At 41.3% G+C, this 20,268-nt stretch overlaps 1 protein-coding gene across 1 annotated transcript in view; it reads right to left on the minus strand.

Annotated features, from left to right (window-relative positions):
* Nucleotides 1–200: 200 nt before the first annotated feature.
* KIAA0586 (KIAA0586 ortholog) overlaps nucleotides 201–20,268 on the minus strand; it is a gene marked incomplete at its 3' end in the record, with an annotated part of 45,692 nt that continues 25,624 nt past the window's right edge. The window contains exons 20-31 of the mRNA XM_010184139.1: nucleotides 16,347–16,543; nucleotides 16,038–16,156; nucleotides 15,293–15,477; nucleotides 12,563–12,722; nucleotides 11,748–11,973; nucleotides 10,975–11,222; nucleotides 10,572–10,577; nucleotides 10,412–10,482; nucleotides 9,167–9,301; nucleotides 6,844–7,024; nucleotides 5,156–5,286; nucleotides 201–288 (exon numbers count right to left, since the gene is read on the minus strand). Of these exons, the coding sequence (XP_010182441.1) occupies nucleotides 201–288; nucleotides 5,156–5,286; nucleotides 6,844–7,024; nucleotides 9,167–9,301; nucleotides 10,412–10,482; nucleotides 10,572–10,577; nucleotides 10,975–11,222; nucleotides 11,748–11,973; nucleotides 12,563–12,722; nucleotides 15,293–15,477; nucleotides 16,038–16,156; nucleotides 16,347–16,543 (1,747 nt within the window). The remainder of the gene's footprint in view (nucleotides 289–5,155; nucleotides 5,287–6,843; nucleotides 7,025–9,166; nucleotides 9,302–10,411; nucleotides 10,483–10,571; nucleotides 10,578–10,974; nucleotides 11,223–11,747; nucleotides 11,974–12,562; nucleotides 12,723–15,292; nucleotides 15,478–16,037; nucleotides 16,157–16,346; nucleotides 16,544–20,268) is intronic.

A 20,268-nucleotide genomic window follows, 5' to 3' on the forward strand; every position in this document is an offset into this window, starting at 1 on the left:
TTTCCAATCCTTTCAGTGCACTCCAACAATACCATAACCGTGTACATGGATTTATACATACTATATATAAATATCTGGAAATCTGGGGAATTTGGTAGTAGGGAAAACAAAATGTAAAGAAATCAGAGCTGTATTATAACAAAATATAGAACTGATATGCTTAACTGAAGAACCATGTTTGTTTATTAACACTGATTTACCTTCTTGTTGCATCTCTTCAGACTTCCTTCTCACATGAATAACTCGAGGTCTCACAGTCTCAGCTTGTGCAGCTCCTTGGCTTTCCTCCTATATATCACACATTAAAATCATATTACAAATCTGACTTTGAATGGAAAAGCACAATAAAATTATGTGGAGCTTCAAGAAACAGGCAAAGAGCTTTTTAAAGATTCATTAAAGGATGTGCACTTGTTCTCCTTCCTTTGGAATTCAGATGCAAATGAGCATATTGCAATGCTGTTTCCTCTAGACAAACACCCTGGAGCAGTAGGTATGGCAGAGAGCCATTCAGACCTGAGGACACAGGAGACCCTCAATTTCTACTCAAAGCAGGTGGCGGAAAGAACGTAAGATTCCTCTGGCTTGCTTCAATACCCAGGACTTCTCCCTAGGTATTATCATCCTGAGTCAAATGGGAAAGTTGAAAGGAAAAAAGAAACATAAAAATTTCAGCATATGGGTTGGGAAACCCATGGCAAGTATTAAATTTATTCCCTTGACCATGTTTTTAAAACCATTTTCTACTCTTCTTGAAATTCTCCTCAGGACCTAGGTGTGAAACAGTGCCTACGGGAAAACTGTTTCTTAGAAGCCACAAACGCTCTGGGTGTTAAAATGGGAGACATCGCATTTCTCAAGTACGTTTGTTGTCTTTTGTGTTAACTGGAACAGGAATTGTGGCCCAAGGACGTTTCACTACACGTAGACAGGAGACAGGAGAAGAGCAAAGTCATGGGAGACCTCGAAGACATGAGCATTCTCTAAGACAAATAAATCTGACTTCATCAGTTATTCTGTTGATCCCACAGATGAATGTAAGATTTTTAATGAGGATGCTTAAAGAAGGAGGAACTTGAAAAAGAGCATAAATGTTTGCATAACACACAGCATTTGGAGCCTGTCGACAGAACTGCTCTGTGACTTCTGGGAAAATTATACGTCCCGAGAAGCAATGGCACGGGTATTCTCTTGAAGAACTGACGACATCGTACAAGTGGTATTTTGCTCCCCAAAAGCTAAAAATGAAGAAAAGGAAAGTATGCTTCAGTTCTGTGGGAAAAACCCTCCACTACTGTGGAGGCCACTGGTGAAACAAGCAGCCATAAATACAGATGAAAAGAAGAAAACTTTTATGGCAAGCACACAATAAGCATGGTGCCAACTACGCAATCAGGGCTTCCCATTTCTTTCAGCTAACAACTGTCTGCTATGATAACAGGAATCTCAACCCCAATGATATTGCTTCTCGTGTACTTAATGATCCTTTAAGGCAGCACTGCAAAAATCAGGAGGAACAAAAAGAAAAGCCATTCAGCCACTGTCTCTTCCTCAGTGGCCGCATGGAGTAGTTCACACCCCAGTGAAGCGTAGAGGTCTACATCAGGAGATAGCATGGCATCTCTGCCAAGCACCAGCACAACCGTACCAGCACTGTGGTGAGCGTGAGCTGACAGAAGTGAACATGCACGCGTCTGAGATCAAGCCAGCATCTCCAACAGGCACGGACAGGACAGTTAGGATCGACACTAACCCGGGCACCTCTACACACCACGGTGCCGACCAACTCTGGCCATCATTTAAAGCTGCCAAGTTAAGACTGAGTTGAGATGATTTTCTGAACGTGGGAAGGTCTCATGTGGCCACCAAAGTTACAGAACATTAAATGTAAGCGGCATAACAGTACACTCATGAGTCCTTTTGAAGTACTTCTGTTTTGGTTGGGATTTTTAATAAGGCACACAGAAAAGAGTTTAAACTGAACTGAGGTGCAAATAGAAATTGAGAGATAACACAGATTCGTAACCTACAATTATGCATTCTTGGAAGATTACAAAAAATATGTCCTTTGAAATACTAGAAATGAGAGCTAAGGAGAATACCAAAGTGGCAATCCCACTTAAAAAATGTTGATTGTATAAAAACATTCCTACTTATACAAGAACATTATGATAATATTTTGCAACTAACTGATTTTCTGAGATTTTTACAACGCACTTGGGACATCAGATCCTTTAAACGTACCATCTTTGAAATGTTAAGCCAGGCAAATATGACTTTCAGTGTTCATGTCCCTCCCACGATCAAAATTATTTATATTGAATAAGAAGAGCCCAGCTTCCTCACCATAATCTTTTGCTTCTCAGAGCTAAGAGCACAGGGGCAAAGCGGCCACAAATAAAAGTTAATTGCTGTATTGTTGCACAAGAATGGACTGAAGGGGTCAGACCAAAGATGCATTCAGTCTGGCACTCTCTCTAATGGTGACTAAAAGCATATATAAATCTCACAAAAATCCAATGCCAGAAATGAGTAGATAAGAAAATTCCTGTGTGATTCAAGCCATTTGTTTTGGAGTGAGTAACCACACAGGCTTCACCCTCCATCACTAAGAGGAGGCATTTGTTCCTGCCCTACATGAAAAGACAACGCTCTTGCTGTTGGTCAGAACCTGATCCACACACCCGTGGCAGGGAGCAAACAGATGGTACAGACGTGGCAGCTCCATTCCACTGCCCACAACCTCTCTGAAATGAGAATCCTGTTCAGACAGATTAGAGAAACCACCCAACACGTCCTAACATCCAGGAGGATCGTTCCCAATTAAATCAGAACAGAGCTCTACCAAACCTAAGGCCCAGCTGGATATCATCTAACATTGCGTATTTTCTCCAGAATCTTGGCAAACACCATAAAAAGCCCAGTTTGGCTCCTAAATAGATTAGTCTTCTTGCTTTCTGCATAGCTGATGCAGTTTCATTTCAAGGAAGGCAAAACACTGCCTAGAGATGAAAACCAAGTAGTTAAAGAACTGATGTGAGAGGCACTGACTAACTTGGGAGGAAGTCTTTTAAGAAGTTTTAAGCTATTATCGCCTTGACCATTACACAGAATGAATCATTCTGAAAGCCTGAGTACCTTTTGCTTTCTTTGTTGATGTTATAGTACCAAAGAATCTACTTCCTACAGGCAGGTGACAAAGCAGATCCAGCCATAGATCTGAATATAGATGCCACTCCTAATTTTCAACTAGGGGAAATGTTCATCATTGTTACATGGTAGAGAGATGCTGTCAAAACAAGTCTTCACATCATCTGGTACAGGGAATTTTTCATTTTCAGAGAAGGATGTACGGCTCTAGCAGAGGATCTTATGGAGCATGGCTTTGCCACATCCTGGACAGATGTTTACAGAGGTTATTGCTTATAGGCACGGTCACGTCATAGAAAAGCAAGAAATGAAGCTCGTGAGAAACAGTGATTTAGAGTCTTATGTCAGGAACACCCATATACAGAAGAGATAATTTTGTTTGTGGGGAAAAAACCAAACCAAACCAAACCACACACACAAAGTTTGTGGGTTTGGTTGGTTGGTTTGGAGGGAGGGTGAGTTTTATGTGCCTGCGGGCAAAAAAACACACCCTAAGGGATCAGATGCAAGAAAAGGTTTCTAAAGATAACATAACATATGACTATCTGAATATTTTCTATGAAAGACACCATGTCAGAACACCTTATATTTCTTGCATACGTTATGCACATGAGTAATCTTGCACATGGTACTTTACCATTTGCCTGCACCCAGGCAAACAAAAATCAGTCCTAACCCCATCAGCTCATTCTCCAGAGTATGAGATGCAGGTATCACTGGGTTCTTTAGCGCAGCTAATGGTGCTAAAAGAAGGAAACATGTTTTACCTGCTCTATCCCTTTTACTTTTGGCTGGTAAAATGCTAACAAGGATACGAGCTTTACCCCAGCAGAATCAAGTCTTGCCTGTGAACAATCACTCCAAGAAATACCACGTTCCGATGACCTCAAAGTGAAAGAGGTGTGATATTTAAAATCCTCTTTGGAGATGCAACACGTCACTTCAGATGACACATTTAAGAACTGCTCAGACACCAATGGCCCAACACACATCAAGGCTCATAAACACAAAATCAAAGAAAGGTCAGTATAAGATATGCTAGGTTATTCTTAATCTAGAACATCAGGGAAGGGCAGAATGCATCCATGAACATAGCAACCATGAGAAGTATATTATTACTTTCAAACACACTCTGAAGCTTAACATATGAAAGAGCAATCTGCCACCTCATTTTTAGCTTTCACCACTTGCTATTCGAATTTATCTTTAGTCAGCAAGTAAATAATCATCTCTAGGTTACAGCACATACTGATAAAGCAGCAACAGATTAACTCTATGTGTTTCAAGCAGAGATCAATAGGATTTTCCCTTGACTTCTCAGGTACATCATCCTTAACAGAATCACAGAATGGCTCGGTTGGAAAAGCCCTCTGAGATCATCATGTCCAACCGCTCCTGTCTACCCCCTAAACCATATCGCTAAGTACCTCATCTACCCGCTCTTTAAACACATCCAGGGATGGTGACTCCACCACCTCCCTGGGCAGCCTGTTCCAGCCTCTGACGACCCTCTCCTTAACAGGAGGGATCCTTACCACCGTTCCAACCCTGCCCCTCTGAGGGCAACTGAAGCTCCTGAAATGCTGACTCAGTGGGTTACAACTGGTGAAGCCATACCTCTATTGTTACTTCCTTTCCCATATATCCATCATGTTACCCTTCTGTGTTTGAAGCAATGTGCCTCTAAAACACTGGAATACCCTATCTGAGCTGGGTAAGAATAGTAATTGATTCTGTGAGACCAGGGAAGCCGTGAGGAAGTGCAGAAAAGATAAAAGAGAAGGTCTGAGCCTAACAGAAAGCATATTGTACGGATTCCACCACAGTAAAACCAGTAATTTTTATTACATACATGTACCTTTGACTTCAGTTTCTTAGCTGAATGTGTCACTTTAAATGCACCACTTCCGTGATGTCAGTCACCACAGCGCAACCAGAAAATTTATTTACCTAGGTTTCAGTTTGCACTTTCTGACCAGACACAGAAAAGATCCTTTGAATTTACCTGGGACAGATCCTCAGAGAGAGATGTCACTCTGCAGCTCGGTTGGGCAGCACAATTTGAAACTGGCGGCAATTCCAGTTCAGCCATAAGCACTGGACCGTGACTTGTATCTGCATCTCCAAGAATTTCTGCTGAGGGGGGAAAAATAAAGAGAAAAAAATCCCTTGATGAGCTGGAGAAATAATCTCCTGGTCAACTCACGTGGCCGGATGTGGACTCTTTCAAGATTCAACACGGGGACACGCAACATTAAAGAGAATTAATTCCTCCTTACATGGCTTGTTGTATATCCCTTAAATTGCTCTTGTGGGGAGAAAAAGAAATAAAACATATATGTCGATGGAAATTGAAAAAAATCAATCAGTTTTATCACCTGCAGATTTCTCACATGGCAAGCACTTATGATACCTTCAGAGCTGCACAGTTCATCGCACCATTATACGCTTAATGAGCTTTATCACACGTATTGGAAAGAGATTGCAAAGGCTTCCTCACGAAAATGTTTCACGGTTGTGTGAACAAAAAGAAACCTGTACATAGTCTCTTTTAAAGTGATAATCTGCTATATAATCCAGCATTTATCGTGCTTCTGCAGCCTGCAAGCGTGTAAAGCATCTTTATGAAAAAAGTACTGACAGCTCATGAACTAACTTTAGCCTTCTGCTATCATACAGAGCCAAAGAATGAATTTTAAGCCTAATTAACTATAATTATTGCTTAATTAAGAGTAATTATTGTTCACTTTAAGACTACATGTGCCACATTTCATTTGCATGTTGGTTTTTATATTCATTACTTTAAGCACTGAAAATAAGGATTTATAAATGAAAAACTGATCAAGGTGCTTTTATGTACCAACATAAGCAATGCCTTCTCCATCCTACAAACAGACATCATGTTTCCATAATACAAGTGAAAACAGGTCAGAAAATGAAAGACACCCATAATACCCCCACAATCCTTACAGATATATCTGAGAGTGACTTCTTCAGATAGAGAAACCAAGTATCCACTGCAAGGTTATATGTACACAGATACACACCCTGAAATACCTGAACTTTTACACCCACTGGTGTAACAAATATTTAATTTTACCCTTAAAATAATTCTGAAATAAAATTATGGACCCACACTGTAATTGTTGTGGCTGTCAGGAAATAGCACTTTGTCCCAACTTGCAATAGACTGAAGGACGCGCAGTCTCACAAACCAGTGGATAGATACAAAAGATTTGGGAAAAAAGTGGAAACAATCACAGATCATTCCTTCCCCTCTTTCCCCTCCCTCCAAGAAGAGATTGTTTCCTATTCAGTGTTGATTATGTTATCAAAGGGACCTAGAAACAAAATGTTGTGTTCCTCCCTGATATGAAAACACTCCTGACTTGAAAGTACAGCCGAGCTTTTACACAGTGTGGTTTCCTTAGCAATGTCAATACTGTGCTGTGTGTTGAGAGGTGGGGAAGGAGGGAAGCTAAGAGAAAAATCATCAGAATGCAACAGAACTCGGCCTGGGATAATTACAGATTATGTAAAAGCACAGAGCATTTCCCTATGGTAGTCAGTCCAAGGCACTTGCCAAAATTTTGGCTTTTGAACATATTCTTTGAAACTATATCAGAAACTGTTATAGGAAATCCTCAGAATCCACACAGATATCACAGTGAAGAAGTAACAGGATAATTGTACCTCTAATTTGGGCAAGCTGCCCTGGCGATGAAGAACGGAAACGCCGCCGTGGTCTGTTCTCACAAGTCTGAGCGGTTGGATGGTCCACGTGAACCCAATGTCCCATTAGGATTCTCTCTGCTGCTCTGGTCAGCCTTGGTCTTTGACCTTCACTGAGCTCCCCAGCACTATCATCAGAATCCTACACAGAACAGCAGATATAAAACCCCCCCAATGTATTTCTTCTAAAACCAGGCATTGTTATCTACTTACATTAACCCTTAAAGCATATATAAACTTAAGTCATAGAATCATAGAATGGTTTAGGCTGGAAAGGACCTCAGAGATCATCCAGTCCAACCCCCTGGCCACAAGCAGGGACACCTCCCACCAGCCCAGGTTGCCCAAAGCCCCATCCAACCTGGCCTTGAACACCTCCAGGGTGGGGGTATCCACAGCTTCCCTGGGCAACCTGTGCCAGGGCCTCACCACCCTCACAGTAAGGAATTTCTTCATGATATCCAGTCTAAATCTCCCCCCTTCCAGCTTAAAACCATTTCCTCTCATTCTATAGCTACCTGCCCTTGTAAAAAGTCCCTCCCCAGCTTTCCTGTAGGACCCCTTCAGAAACTGGAAGGCCACAATAAGGTCCCCCCAGAGCCTTCTCTTCTCAAAGCAGAACAGCCCCAACTCACAGAATCCCAGAACGTTAGGGATTGGAAGGGACCTCCAAAGCTCATCCAGTCCAATCCCCCTGCCGGAGCAGGAACACCCAGATGAGGTTACACAGGAACTTCCTCAGCTGGTCCTCACAGGGGAGGTGCTCCAGCCCTCTGATCATCAGGTCTATACTATTAGCACTGAATAAAGGAAACTGAAACTGAGGAGATACCATCTAACTGGGTTTGAAAGCAAGATCTGCATTTATCAGTAGACAGATAAGAATCACTTACAGCAAACAACATCACTTATTTTGTTAGTGGTATCCCAACGTGGTCTGAACCTACCTTATATTTTTAGCATATGAAGTCTTTAATGTTACACATATGGTCATTATTGGCTGCCTCACCTTGTAACATTGGAAGCAGCTAAAAACTATTGACTCCCTGTTGTGTAGCACCTCAAGTTCAGTGACTGATGGCACTTAAAATAGGGATGGTTCTCTGGATTCTGACTTTCAAAGCTGCAGAGAAAATCCAGCTTGCTTCTATGCAGGAAAACATACACGCACATACACAGGAGCAGTCTAAGGCAATACTAGTAATATCTAGGAGAATATTCTTTCTCCTATAAACAAGAAGGTATGCTTGCACACACCTCACCAGAATCATGGGGGGTAGTTTATTAGTGTCTTGTATGGACTGACTGAGCAGTCTGTGACTACGGGAAAGGGAAAAAACAAATTAGAGATGCATTTGTAATTCGCAGTGCTGATGAGAAAACGTCACTGCAATTACAGTCAGACTCTGAGCTGACACTGTAGAAAGCTTTTCACTAAGTACATCCACCAGAGCTCATTAAGCAAAAGAGAGACACAAAGGAACAGTTAAGGAGGTGAACGTAGTGAGTAATTATTTAGACTAAACTGACCAAGACAGAAGGAAGAAACTGCATATGCATCAGTAAAATCACAAAAAGCAAGATCTGTCGTAAATAAAGGTGTCCATGAACCATGTTGCAGTATTCAAAGTTCACTTCCTTTAAACATTCCTCCAGCTATGTCCGTTAGAGTAGGCACTCGGTCCAAACTATTATTTTCCACACAGAAAACACTGAGATGTGTGACAACAGAATTACTCTTGGCCTTTGTGACTCAGCCAGTTCTAGTTTTCTGCTAGCCAGTTTTTTCTGCCAGCTGAATATGAATATTTTGAGGTTTTGTTCCAAGATCAGTATCAACAGCACGTGCAGAAGTGCATGTAAACATTTGCTGAGTTATTCTTCATACCTCCCTAAAACACACATACGGCTGTTAAGTGCCGGGAACTGGTACTGTTAAACACATCACCTAGATTGCTGAAGTGACAGAAAACTTCCCTGGTGTTCAAAGCGACAGGACAAATCTGGCACACTGGAACAGTCACATACACGTCTTGAAAATTAGATACGTGCAATGCTATGTACAGCTCACTTGTCTATAACAACACTTAACCTTCAGTGGTTTTAAAAGATTGTACACGAGAACATAGCCAAGAGAAGCGAGATCGCTTCCAGCACGGAATGAAGTCTATGAACCTGCTCTGCAGTGAACAGGAAGGATAAGCTTGAACTATTTCATCTACTTTTGAGCAAGAAAGTGTTACTTCAAAATTACTGTCCAGAAAGCAACAGGACTGCAAGTTACCTCCAAATGGTGCATTCCTTCGTGTGCAGCAACAGGTCTTTGATTTAATTTGGCTAAAAGAGTCAGGACAGGATCCCTGTGATAGTCTTTATCTGGTCTTCTCACTATTTGCCCTTCACTGGGAGGATCATAATCCTAAAATAAAGAAACAAAATCCACATAATACATAATCCAAAACTGGTTTTTGTAGGAACTTTAATCATTCTTTGGGAATAGATTAAATTTCTGATGGGACAGTACGCACAAGTGGAGCATGGCCGTGTATGGGCAGAAATGGTTAAGAAGAATGGGCAGGGAGAAGAAAAGAGGATTTCTATGCTAGGACATTTAAAATTTGCAGTGTTGAGGTTGGAGATTGACTCGTCCAACTGGACTGCACAAGGCAGTACTTCTTTCAGTGTCTGACCGCCACAGTAAAAACATTTCCTATGTTCAAACAGAATTTCCTGAATTTCAACCTGTGTCCACTGCCTCCTGTCTTCTCACTGGGCACCACTCAGAAGAGTCTGGCTCTGTCTTTCTTACTTCTTTCCACCAGGTATTTACACACACCGCTGAGATTTCCCCCAGAGTTTTCTCTTCTCAAGGCTAAAGAAGCCAAGCTCTCTCAGTATGACACCGATCCTTTCATTGTTTTTGTAGCTCTTTGCTGGGCTCGCTTCAGTAAATACTTATCTTTCTTGTATTGGAGAGCCCCTAACTGGACACAATACTCCAAATGCTGCCTCACCAGTAAAATAAAATTAAAAAAAACCCAACAGCAAAAAAACCCCCTTGATCTGGGACGCTTCCAGGACAATGGACTAAAGCAGACGTCAGATAAGAAACTATACTGAAATTTTAAGCAGCTTTAACTAACTCCAGCCTCAGCTAATCTATTTTAATAATTTAAGCGCATAAGCAATTAAAAGATGGCTCACAGCTGACACAGCTCAGAGCATAACAATCTTCTATTCTGTTTAAGATGCCTTAAAACTAAAAACAATAAAGAAACGAAAATGCGTATTAGCTATCTCTAACCTACAGATGTCTATAAATCACGTTTCTTTTAAAATATAAATTATTTTTTATAATGTGGGGGGTTTTTTGAGCTCTAAAATTCTAACATTCTTTGTAAGTGTACAGTTCATAAGCATAAATTTTAAAAAATTTTTAAGTGAACATGCTTAAAGCACATCCAATTCACCAAGACACACAAGGCTGAACACCACACAAACTCCATTTCTCTGTGAAGTATTTCCTTACCATTTCATTGGCATCTCGCAAAGTACTGGTTAAGCTCTCAGCAAGGTTTGGAAGAGACAGTCCTCCTTCTGCTAAAGAAAAATATTTTCAGTTACAAATACTAAAAGCCATGCCAGATATGTGAAAGAAAGCCAAGGCCACATTCTTTAATAATTGCAACACAGTGCTTTAGTAAAGTTGGAAATTCCTACTGCCGGACGTGCATTATAAAGATGTAATTTCAGCTTCGCTCCCATACTTTGCTTTCAATAAAAACTTAGTACTTGGTACCGCATGGTACTTGTGCAAGACAGTCCCAATTATTTCTCAAGTTGATTTTATCACAAAAGAGTGTATTTAATCTTTTTTCATTTGTAAGCAGAAGCCTTTTGTTCAGAGAGAAGAAAAAGAGCAATGAGGTCTTTTAAATCTAAAAGCATGAACCGAAGGTTAAGATCCAGGTTAACGTTTGCAGTTTGACCAGAAAATGTACGACCTGTAACTTCAGTAGAGTGGAAGAGACATTTATAAAGAAAAAACATTAACGCAAATTCTAATTTCCACAGGTTTGTCAAGTCAGCTACCTCTTGCAGCCAGCATCTGTCCATAGCTGAAGAGCACCTCCCCTTCTGAGATGGGTCTGTCTGCAGTTTCTGTTTCTGTTTCGGTGAGGGTAAGGCTGCTTTCCTGTGTGGACTGCCCAGAACTAACTGTGGGCACAGGTGACGCAACCGGGGCATCGCAAGGAAGCGACTCGATGGGCCTCGCTGACGACTGCCGAGGTGGTAAAATCAAGGCCTCTGGTTCCTCATCATTAGCCACTGACATCTCACTAGAATGCAAGAATCTGCATTATGAATACACCAAAGCACGTTGACCAATATAGACTAAAGTCTTAATCAATACTGAAAATAAATTAATTTGCAAGTATTTTTTCAAATAGCAGCATTTTACAGAATAGTCTGAAAATCACCACGGTTCAATGGCATCATTAGTGAATTTCTGGTTATAACAAAAAATGACCACGTGTATTCCACGTGTAATATTAAAATAAAATGCTAATAGTACAGCATTTCATTGTCACTACATTTATCACTGGCAGGTGTAACGATACCGGTTTCCTAAGTACAATGTTCAACAGGACATGAATAAGAACCAATAAATTCTGAGAAAGGCCCTGATTTCACTTCTTTTCTCCAAAATATAAGTCAAGCAATTAAAAAAAAGAATCCTGCCTTATCTCAATGCCTCCTGATAGACACATTACTCATTTCTCCACTGACTTTTTGGGGCTCTATGTAGAAACAATACATTCAGTTTTAAGAAGTTAGAAAAGCGTGCAGCTTGTTCAACTCACACAGCCTTGGGACGGAATGGTTCCTCAGTGAAAGGACTGGGTTTCTCTTCTTCCAGAGGAAGTTCTGCATCATCCCATGGGTTTGGAGGCTTTGGACTTTCCACTTTTGCAGCTCTGGAGGCCCGTTCTGAGGCAGGAGGGCTTGGTGCGGTTGCTGCAGGAGGTGTATTGACAGGGGTAACAGCAGGGGTGCCAACACAACTCGTGGCAGCTGGAATCCCAACTCCTGCACCTGCGAAGCCAAATTTCAGAACAGAAAGGAAAGCAGGCAGTAAATCTCAGGCAGAGTTAGTCAGTGCCATGAAGCACTTGTAGTTTTTGTGATATCTTTTGATAGTCATGGAGACAAGACTAGATTAAGAGTAGTTTCTTTTAAGTACAGTGTTGGCATCTGAAGGAGCTAGAATAAAACCTCAATTGCTTACTTCCTTTAATAAGGGAGACAGTTCTGCATTTAAAAAACTAAGCTGCTTTACTTGAAGAGTGTAAGTTTGATTTAATTAACATTAGAAACACAGGAAGGAGCAAGAGACAGCTACTTCTCTGATGTGAAAAGTGTAGAGGGGCTGGGAGGGCTGGAAATCACACCAACCATGTAAATGTGCATTAGGTCTGAAAATAGAACTGTTACCAACTAAAAGATGTTTGCTTTTTATACGAATTACCCATAATTTTTGTATCACATGAGCTCCCACTTGACTTACAGCCTCAAGAATATTTATCCTGAGAGATAACATGTCTTTGAAGAAGAAAATTAAAGGCAGTAGATTAAAGCATATTTGCTACTTCTAAACTTCAATTATTATCTTTACTACCTGTTTCTTTATTTTTTTCACGTTCGTGAACATCCCCATTCCTGTTTGTAAGAGACAGAGAAGACTCCGGAGTTCTGACTGGAGGCAATTCTTTTTCTGAAGGTGGTGTTTGCGGTGGTGTGGCCTGGGGTGTTGGCAATGGAGTAGGCACAAGAGACTCCTAAGGGAAAAAAGATCGTAACCACGGTTATTATCTCAATGCAAAATTCCTATCTTCAGAGTATCCCCTGAGACAGCTGAGGAAGGAAGAGAAAGGCAGGTTACCACGGCAGAGGAACTGAGTTGCTTGGATACATGCTGTATGGATCTGCCTCCTCCAGCTCAATATAAAGTTGCACCAGGCTAAATGGTACACCTGGACAAAATAAAATAAAACCCGGTAAATTACCTTATGTGAATTTTAATAAAGCATTTGATACAATTTTAAGCAAGAAAATATTTTGGGATATGGATGAAATTGAGTCAGTATAGTTTTATGGTGAGAGAATTAGCTAAAGAGAAGACTACAGAGCAATAGCCAAGACAGTAAAGCACTAGAAGAAGCACAAACACAGTTGTGATGTTTCCTAAAAAGATGACAGCAATGGAGATAAGTCTGACAAGCTAGGATGATGGTGGTTGTTGTTCAGCCTGCTATGGAGGAAAATGATGGACCTTTCCAGGCTTTTTCCAGCCCTGTTCTCTGGCATTTCATAAAGAAACCAAGACAGACAGGCTAAAGGAAGGCTTCCAGGCTGGTTGCTGAAGAATAAATCCTTGGACTGGTGATTTTGATTAAAAACCCTTATGAGAAGTGGAACATGCTGACACATGTGGCAATTCGCACACAACTGCACGATGTTGAACACCCAAGAACTCGGTAACTGGGCAGCTGAAGTTCTGCAAAGGAAACCTGGCAGTAGGAAGGGGCAGATCACGAATGCATAAACGATGTCTTCAAGAACTTCTGCTACAAGCTGAGCAGAAATGGAAGAAGAAAAAAACCCGTATGAATGTAAAAGTTACACCAAGGATAAGTATGAGCCTAACTAGCTACCTTAGATTCCAAAAAAGGTAGGAGAGTATCACTGCTATAGCACAAGGCACTGAGGAAACCTCAGCTTCCACACTGCATCATTATTAAAAATGTCTATTAGCATATTAATGTTACCTGTGGTCAAGACCAATCTAAATTAGAAAACGTAAGAGGAGTGCCCATCAGTTAGAGTCGAAAATGGTACAAATGTGGACAATCAGTTTATTTGGCCTAATCAGACAAAGGCAGAAAAGGACAAAACTTATCTTTAGAAGTGCAAATGAATATATACAGTAAGAAAACACCAACCATTTCAGCCTAAGGACATTTCAGTTTAAGTTAGTACAGAACCAAGAAGGCTTAAGAGGGGCATTAGGACGGTTATTATAGCAGAGGTTTCTAAGTATCAGAAGAATAAGCTACAAAAGCCAGTCCTCTTTAACATGATATGCTCCCAAAACTGTAATGGAGTGGGGACAAGCTCTTTAGATTCAGGGTGGTGCAGGATGGCTGAATTTCAGCCTACAGCAGTGAAACAATCACTTTTGACTCTAGAACAATCTGTGGTCGCTTACAGCGGGCACTCGGTGCTATTTCAGTCTATGTGCAATGCAGCAAAGTAGAACAATTCATCTCAGTTTCAACACAGCCTTGTATAGGTAGACTTCTAAGCCCAGCCATTTCCACATTCACCCCAAAGACACCCTACAACACCAGGTTTTTCTTGATTATCAAACAGAACAGAGAAAATTACCCTGGATTACAGGAAGCTCTACTAATCATTTAAGCATTTACTGAAAACTACTGAACTCAAAGCTTAGAAAGAATTAATACTAACTTCTATAGATCCTAAAGTATGGTGGCAAGTCCGTAAGACCAAAAATATTATCACACTCAGCTTCTCTTTTTTCTTACGTGAAGAAATTAGTTTCTTTGCAAGATGGCACCACAGTTCACAGAATCACAGAATGGCTCGGTTGGAAAAGCCCTCTGAGATCATCATGTCCAACCGCTCCTGTCTACCCCCTAAACCATATCCCTAAGTACCTCGTCTACCCGCTCTTTAAACACATCCAGGGATGGTGACTCCACCACCTCCCTGGGCAGCCTGTTCCAGCTTCTGACGACCCTCTCAGTAAAGAACTTCCTCCTTATCTCTAACCTGAACCTCCCTTGGCACAGCTTGGTGCCGTTTCCCCTTGTTCTATCCCCCATCACCTGGGAGCAGAGCCCAGCACCCACCTCTCTCCAAGCTCCCTTGAGGCAGTTGTAGGTGGTGATGAGGTCTCCCCTCAGCCTTCTCTTCTCCAGGCTAAACAAGCCCAGTTCCCTCAGCCGCTCCTCATCAGGCTTGTTCTCCAGAGCCCTCCCCATCCTTGTGGCTCTTCTCTGAACATGCTCCAGAATCTCAACAACCTTCTTCTAGTGAGGGGCCCAGTTATATTTCTTGAGAATAGCACGAGCTGTCTTTTGACAACATGAAATCAAGTACCAAGTCTTTCCCTTAGAAATCATTATTTTTTTTTTTTTAAAGTGAAGTAGGTTTAATTTTGTTGGGGTATAATAAGGGATAATCCAAAAAAGGCAAATCATGTACATGTGGTTCACCAGTCTTTTTTCGTCATCTTTGTCTTGCACACAGTTGAACCATCATGCCACAAAGAAACCATCCCTCAGAACTTCAGTAGGAAAGATTAAATAAAATGGACTCTCACCACCATAACTGCTGTGCTTGGAGGAACATTTGAAGCAGGAACTGCTTTCTGAGCCCGCGTGTCACCCAGGACAGCTGCAATCGTCTCACTGAGAGCTTCGTTTACAAAATGACTTATCATTTCTGAGTCCACTGGCACACCAGCATCGATGAAGAGTTGAAACCCTCCACCACCTGCAACTTCAACTGAAAATGAAGGAACACAAAGCACACACTCAGGTCTCGCTTCTTAAAATGCACGTCCTATATTGCAGCCGTTCATTTTATCCGTGAACTTTTAAACATTTGCAAAAAGTGGGGTTTTTCTTCATTTTCCAGATAAACATACAGCAGTGGAGAAGCAATCCAGGATCACAAAGGCAGGCAGCAAAGGTCAGGAGAAATGCATTTGTCTCCCATTCTCACACGTTGATGAGGGAGGTAACTTTTGACATATCTACTAAGGAAAGAAAGGCAAACAAATGCTGCAGGCTTAGCAAGATGCCAAATCTGATCTCGATGGCCAATAACAGAAGTTGATTTGTACAGTGGTGTGTTTTATGTGTTCTTTTTCTTTTTTTTTTAGATAATTTATTTCAATAGCTTTATAATGCTTGGTCTATTAAAGCACGCGCTTCTGCATTTTATAGTTTCACTGGTTCAATGTTCTCCGCTCTTAGGCCCAGGCAACAGCTACCTCCACAGCTTGTTAAAATTAGCCAAAAATTGAGATAATCCATCAGCTGAGAACAACGACTCCTACTTACCAATGTCAGAGGTTTCAGTCTCACTGTCTTCACCCTCTGAGACGCTAACCCTGGGCACCATTTCTTTCTGAACTGGGTACATGCCACTGATAACTTTTGCCATTATTTCTTGTTCCACCCTAGCAGAATAAAACCCAATTAACTATCAGCAAACATCAAGGCACCTAAAAGTCTACAAAAGAGCATTGTTGACATAAAATGCAAGGCGGCTCAAAGGGAAAGGAGGGGAGGAGAAAAGGAAGGTATTCCTATGCATTAACTCCTTCTTCCGTATAAACTCTCTCACCACTGTGTTATATTGCAACTCACCAACTTATCAACCTGTTTTCTATAGTTTCTCTCCTCTGGATCAGCTCATCCAAAACATCAGAAGACTGCTGAGGAGCAGAAGCCACTGGAGGAAACAAAGGACCGTTGTATTTTGGCGAGGCAACTTTAAACTCTCCATTAAGCTCCAGAAGAGGCTCAAAGAATTCTGGAATTTCATCCCTCTCTTCTTCCTGAGCCTAATAAATAAGTAGTAGATTAAGTTATGGTGCGTTTCTGGAAGGCAATGTCACTGAGGTAACTGTCAGATTTTTTGCTCTGAGAGGCATTTGTAGATGTGTCACAGCACACAAACCACATTCTCCCTCCTAAGTACCTTGCAGTCAATTGATGCAATTCTAAACTTAGCAAGTCATAAATCTGTAGAGGTATAGGGCTGTAGGAACTGCTAAGTAAAACATGATTTGGCTCATATTTCCTGTCTGCGCAGCACAGGGCAGGGAGCCAATGGCAATGTTAATACTTGAGAAATTTACCCGTGACACAAGTCAGGTTTTTTTCATATATACTCCAGAAATGCTCAACGTTTAAAGAAAAAGAAGGGTTAGGAAATTTTCTACAGTTACTTGTTGGGTTAGCTTTTTCAGTGTGGTTTGGCTTTTGTTTGTTAGGCTTTTTTTTTTTTTTTAGAAATTAAACTTTTACTTTAAAGTCTCCTGTCCAAAAATACACATTCCCAAAAGCTCATGAGCATGCAGTCAGTTAAAATGGTAATAAAGTTGCCAGCATGAGACGTTAATAGTTTACACACATGTTACTTGTATGTTTACTCCTTCACTGACTTCAGTGCTCAAAGTGAAAAGGTATTTCTGGGTAATCAGTTCACAGGATCCTCACAGACACTTTGAATTTAACCTTAATGCGCTATTTCTAAAAGCTATGAAAGATGCTCAGTCTGCGTTCTGATGTTTGACTGTTTCCAAAAATGCCACCCTCCCTGGCCTGGAGAAGAGAAGGCTGAGGGGAGACCTCATCACCACCTACAACTGCCTCAAGGGAGCTTGTGGAGAGGTGGGTGCTGGGCTCTTCTCCCAGGTGATGGGGATAGAACAAGGGGAAACGGCACCAAGCTGTGCCAAGGGAGGTTCAGGTTAGAGAGAAGGAGGAAGTTCTTTCCTGAGAGGGTCGTCAGAAGCTGGAACAGGCTGCCCAGGGAGGTGGTGGAGTCACCATCCCTGGATGTGTTTAAAGAGCGGGTAGACGAGGTACTTAAGGATATGGTTTAGGGGGTAGACAGGAGCGGTTGGATGTGATGATCTCAGAGGGCTTTTCCAACCGAGCCATTCTGTGATTCTGTTATTCCCCTCCCCAAGCACGTACACAGCATTAAGTCCCAAAAAGCAGTCACCAACCCATCCTATCGTCATGTAACGCTTTCGAAATGTCTCCTGATGGCTGAGAACCTGCATCCTACACTCAAAATTAAAACCAAATGTCTCTCATAGCAATACAGTTCTCTAAGAAGAAAATCTGGCATGCCAGAGAGAGATGAAGAGCTGAGCCCTAAATTACCACTGAGAAGCATGTGATGTTGCATAAAAGAGCTCACTGTAAATCTCCGTTCACTAAGATTAATCTCCAACACAGTGAAAGGAGAAAAAGTCCTCTTTTCCCTTACATAAATTAATTTTATTTCAAACCCATAAGATTAAAAACCTGCTATAAATTTTCTATGAATAAAAGAACAAATCACTAAAACTAGAAAGAACAGAGAAGGAAAAAACAAAAAAAGACTAACGTTTTCCTATCTTGTTCCCCAACCCAGCATTAATACTTCTTTCCTACATTAATATTCTTTAAGAGTGAAGAGTCAGATAGGCCCATGATGAGTGCTACAACAAATAACTACTGGGGAGCGGGATCCTTCTGGATCTCGAAACAGTCATAATTCTTCAAAGAAAAGTTGTAACTTACGAAGCAGGCAAAAGAGAACGCATACATTTGGGTGACAAAGAACGAACTCGGAACCATTCTAGGCAGAGAAATAAGACAGAAGTTAAATGCAGAACGGCACTGGATGCCTCGCCAGCTGATGAGCAGTTCTGTCCTGTGAGGACGTCTGTATTCGTAACCCTAATTCATGCTGACAGCAAATGTAAAGATCTCTTTGTCCAGTGGTTGATTCCGCATTTTCATCCGACTGCATTACTCCATAAATTTTCTTTGATGTGCCTACCTGTTACAATCCTTTCTGAAAGTACGCAAAATACAAACATCTGGATTAAATAAAGTACAGACACTAAACTGAACATATATTTAGTAACTTCTGACAAACTTTTGCAGTTCTGCGCTTCTAAACTATGTGCAAAAATATTTTACATTTAATAGTGCACAAATCCAAAAGGAAATTGTATTCCTTTTGGGGTGATAGATTATCTCTGCTGAAATAAAAGAATAATATAATAGCCACTATTTAATTATACAGATTGAACTTGCACATAGATCACCTTGTAGGCCAACCCTGAATAATCTGCACTCAGTTCTGCATTTTACCTCCCTTGAGACTGTTGAAAATATCTACCGTGGCTCTCAATCAAAATACAGCATAAATTAGACAGTCTTTCAAATATGATTGGAATATTAATCACTGTGCTTTATAATAAAGTATCAAGTTGAGAGCCTATTTCCCAAATTACATTCAGGGAATTTAAAAAAAAAGTTTGAAATTATTCGGTGGTGTTAATTGTGTTCCATTACCAAACATGTATATGCTCGGTCTTTTATTAAAGTCTAAGTCCAAAACTTAGCCATGGATTTCTCCTTGACTGATTTCTTCTTGGCAGATTTCTCAAGCAATATTTACAAGCAAGGCCAGGCTGCGTTGCAGGTGCCACCTGTGCTCTTTTGTCTGAGGAGGGATACATGCAAAAAACAAATCACTGTCCCTAAGAGCATCTGTGGGAAACCACGGTGGAGGAAAACGCATTTACTGTGATCTGTGCAGTTTATTCATTTTGCAGGGATATTCAGAATGGAAGCAAAAATTCCGAGGAACAAGTCCTCCCCTTGCAATTAGGACACGTTCAGAGAGAGCAAAAAGCTTCTCTAATCCTCAATCCCAGTAAGTTTGCTAAAGGCACTGCAGAACACGGCCACTGCTAAGAGACTGAGAGCAAACTCAGTAAATCCGAGTCTGTTCTGGGCTCATTTTAGCTGAACAGATTTCTCACTCTGGAGTAAGGCACGGTCTATGCACGGGGTGGCTTTACCAAACCTCTTCTGTGCAGAAAGGCTGAACCTACTTTGTTGTAGGTACAACCACCGGTCAAAACTAAAGAAGTGTGTAAATCAAAGCTGGAACAGCTTTTACTGCTTTATTCCGCATGTGAGTTTCCCAATAGTGAATAAGAGCACCTAATTCAACTGCTTTGGAAGATGGAGCTCTGGGTCTTTAAACACCAGACAGCAAGGTTGCAGTGGGAGAACAACTTTTCCTGTGGCAGAGCTTGTTTTACAAGTTGGGACAGTTGCATTAGTTCTCAAAAATGTTAAAACAAATTGCTGTTATGTTATGTGATACAAGGCTTGTCTCCATCCACAAAAAGGAACGCAGAGGAACAAGGACAGATGGGAAAGTAACCTAAAACCACAGTCAAGCACCATGACCTAGCTATGCCCAGGGCTGGCACAGGCTCAGCCACAGTGCCCAGGCATGAAACGCAGCGAGATGAGCCCATGGAAAGCCTCTTCACAGCACCTTTCCTAGGGCTGAGCAGCTCTATTTGGGAGAAGCGATGACACGACTTGTTTTGGGATCACAGAATTGCTCGGTTGGAAAAGCCCTCTGAGATCATCACGTCCAACTGCTCCTGTCTACCCCCTAAACCATATCCTTAAGTACCTCGTCTACCCGCTCTTTAAACACATCCAGGGATGGTGACTCCACCACCTCCCTGGGCAGCCT

Source organism: Mesitornis unicolor, unplaced genomic scaffold (assembly GCF_000695765.1).
Source record: "Mesitornis unicolor isolate BGI_N332 unplaced genomic scaffold, ASM69576v1 scaffold1485, whole genome shotgun sequence".
In the NCBI taxonomy this organism is placed as follows: Eukaryota; Metazoa; Chordata; class Aves; order Mesitornithiformes; family Mesitornithidae; genus Mesitornis; species Mesitornis unicolor.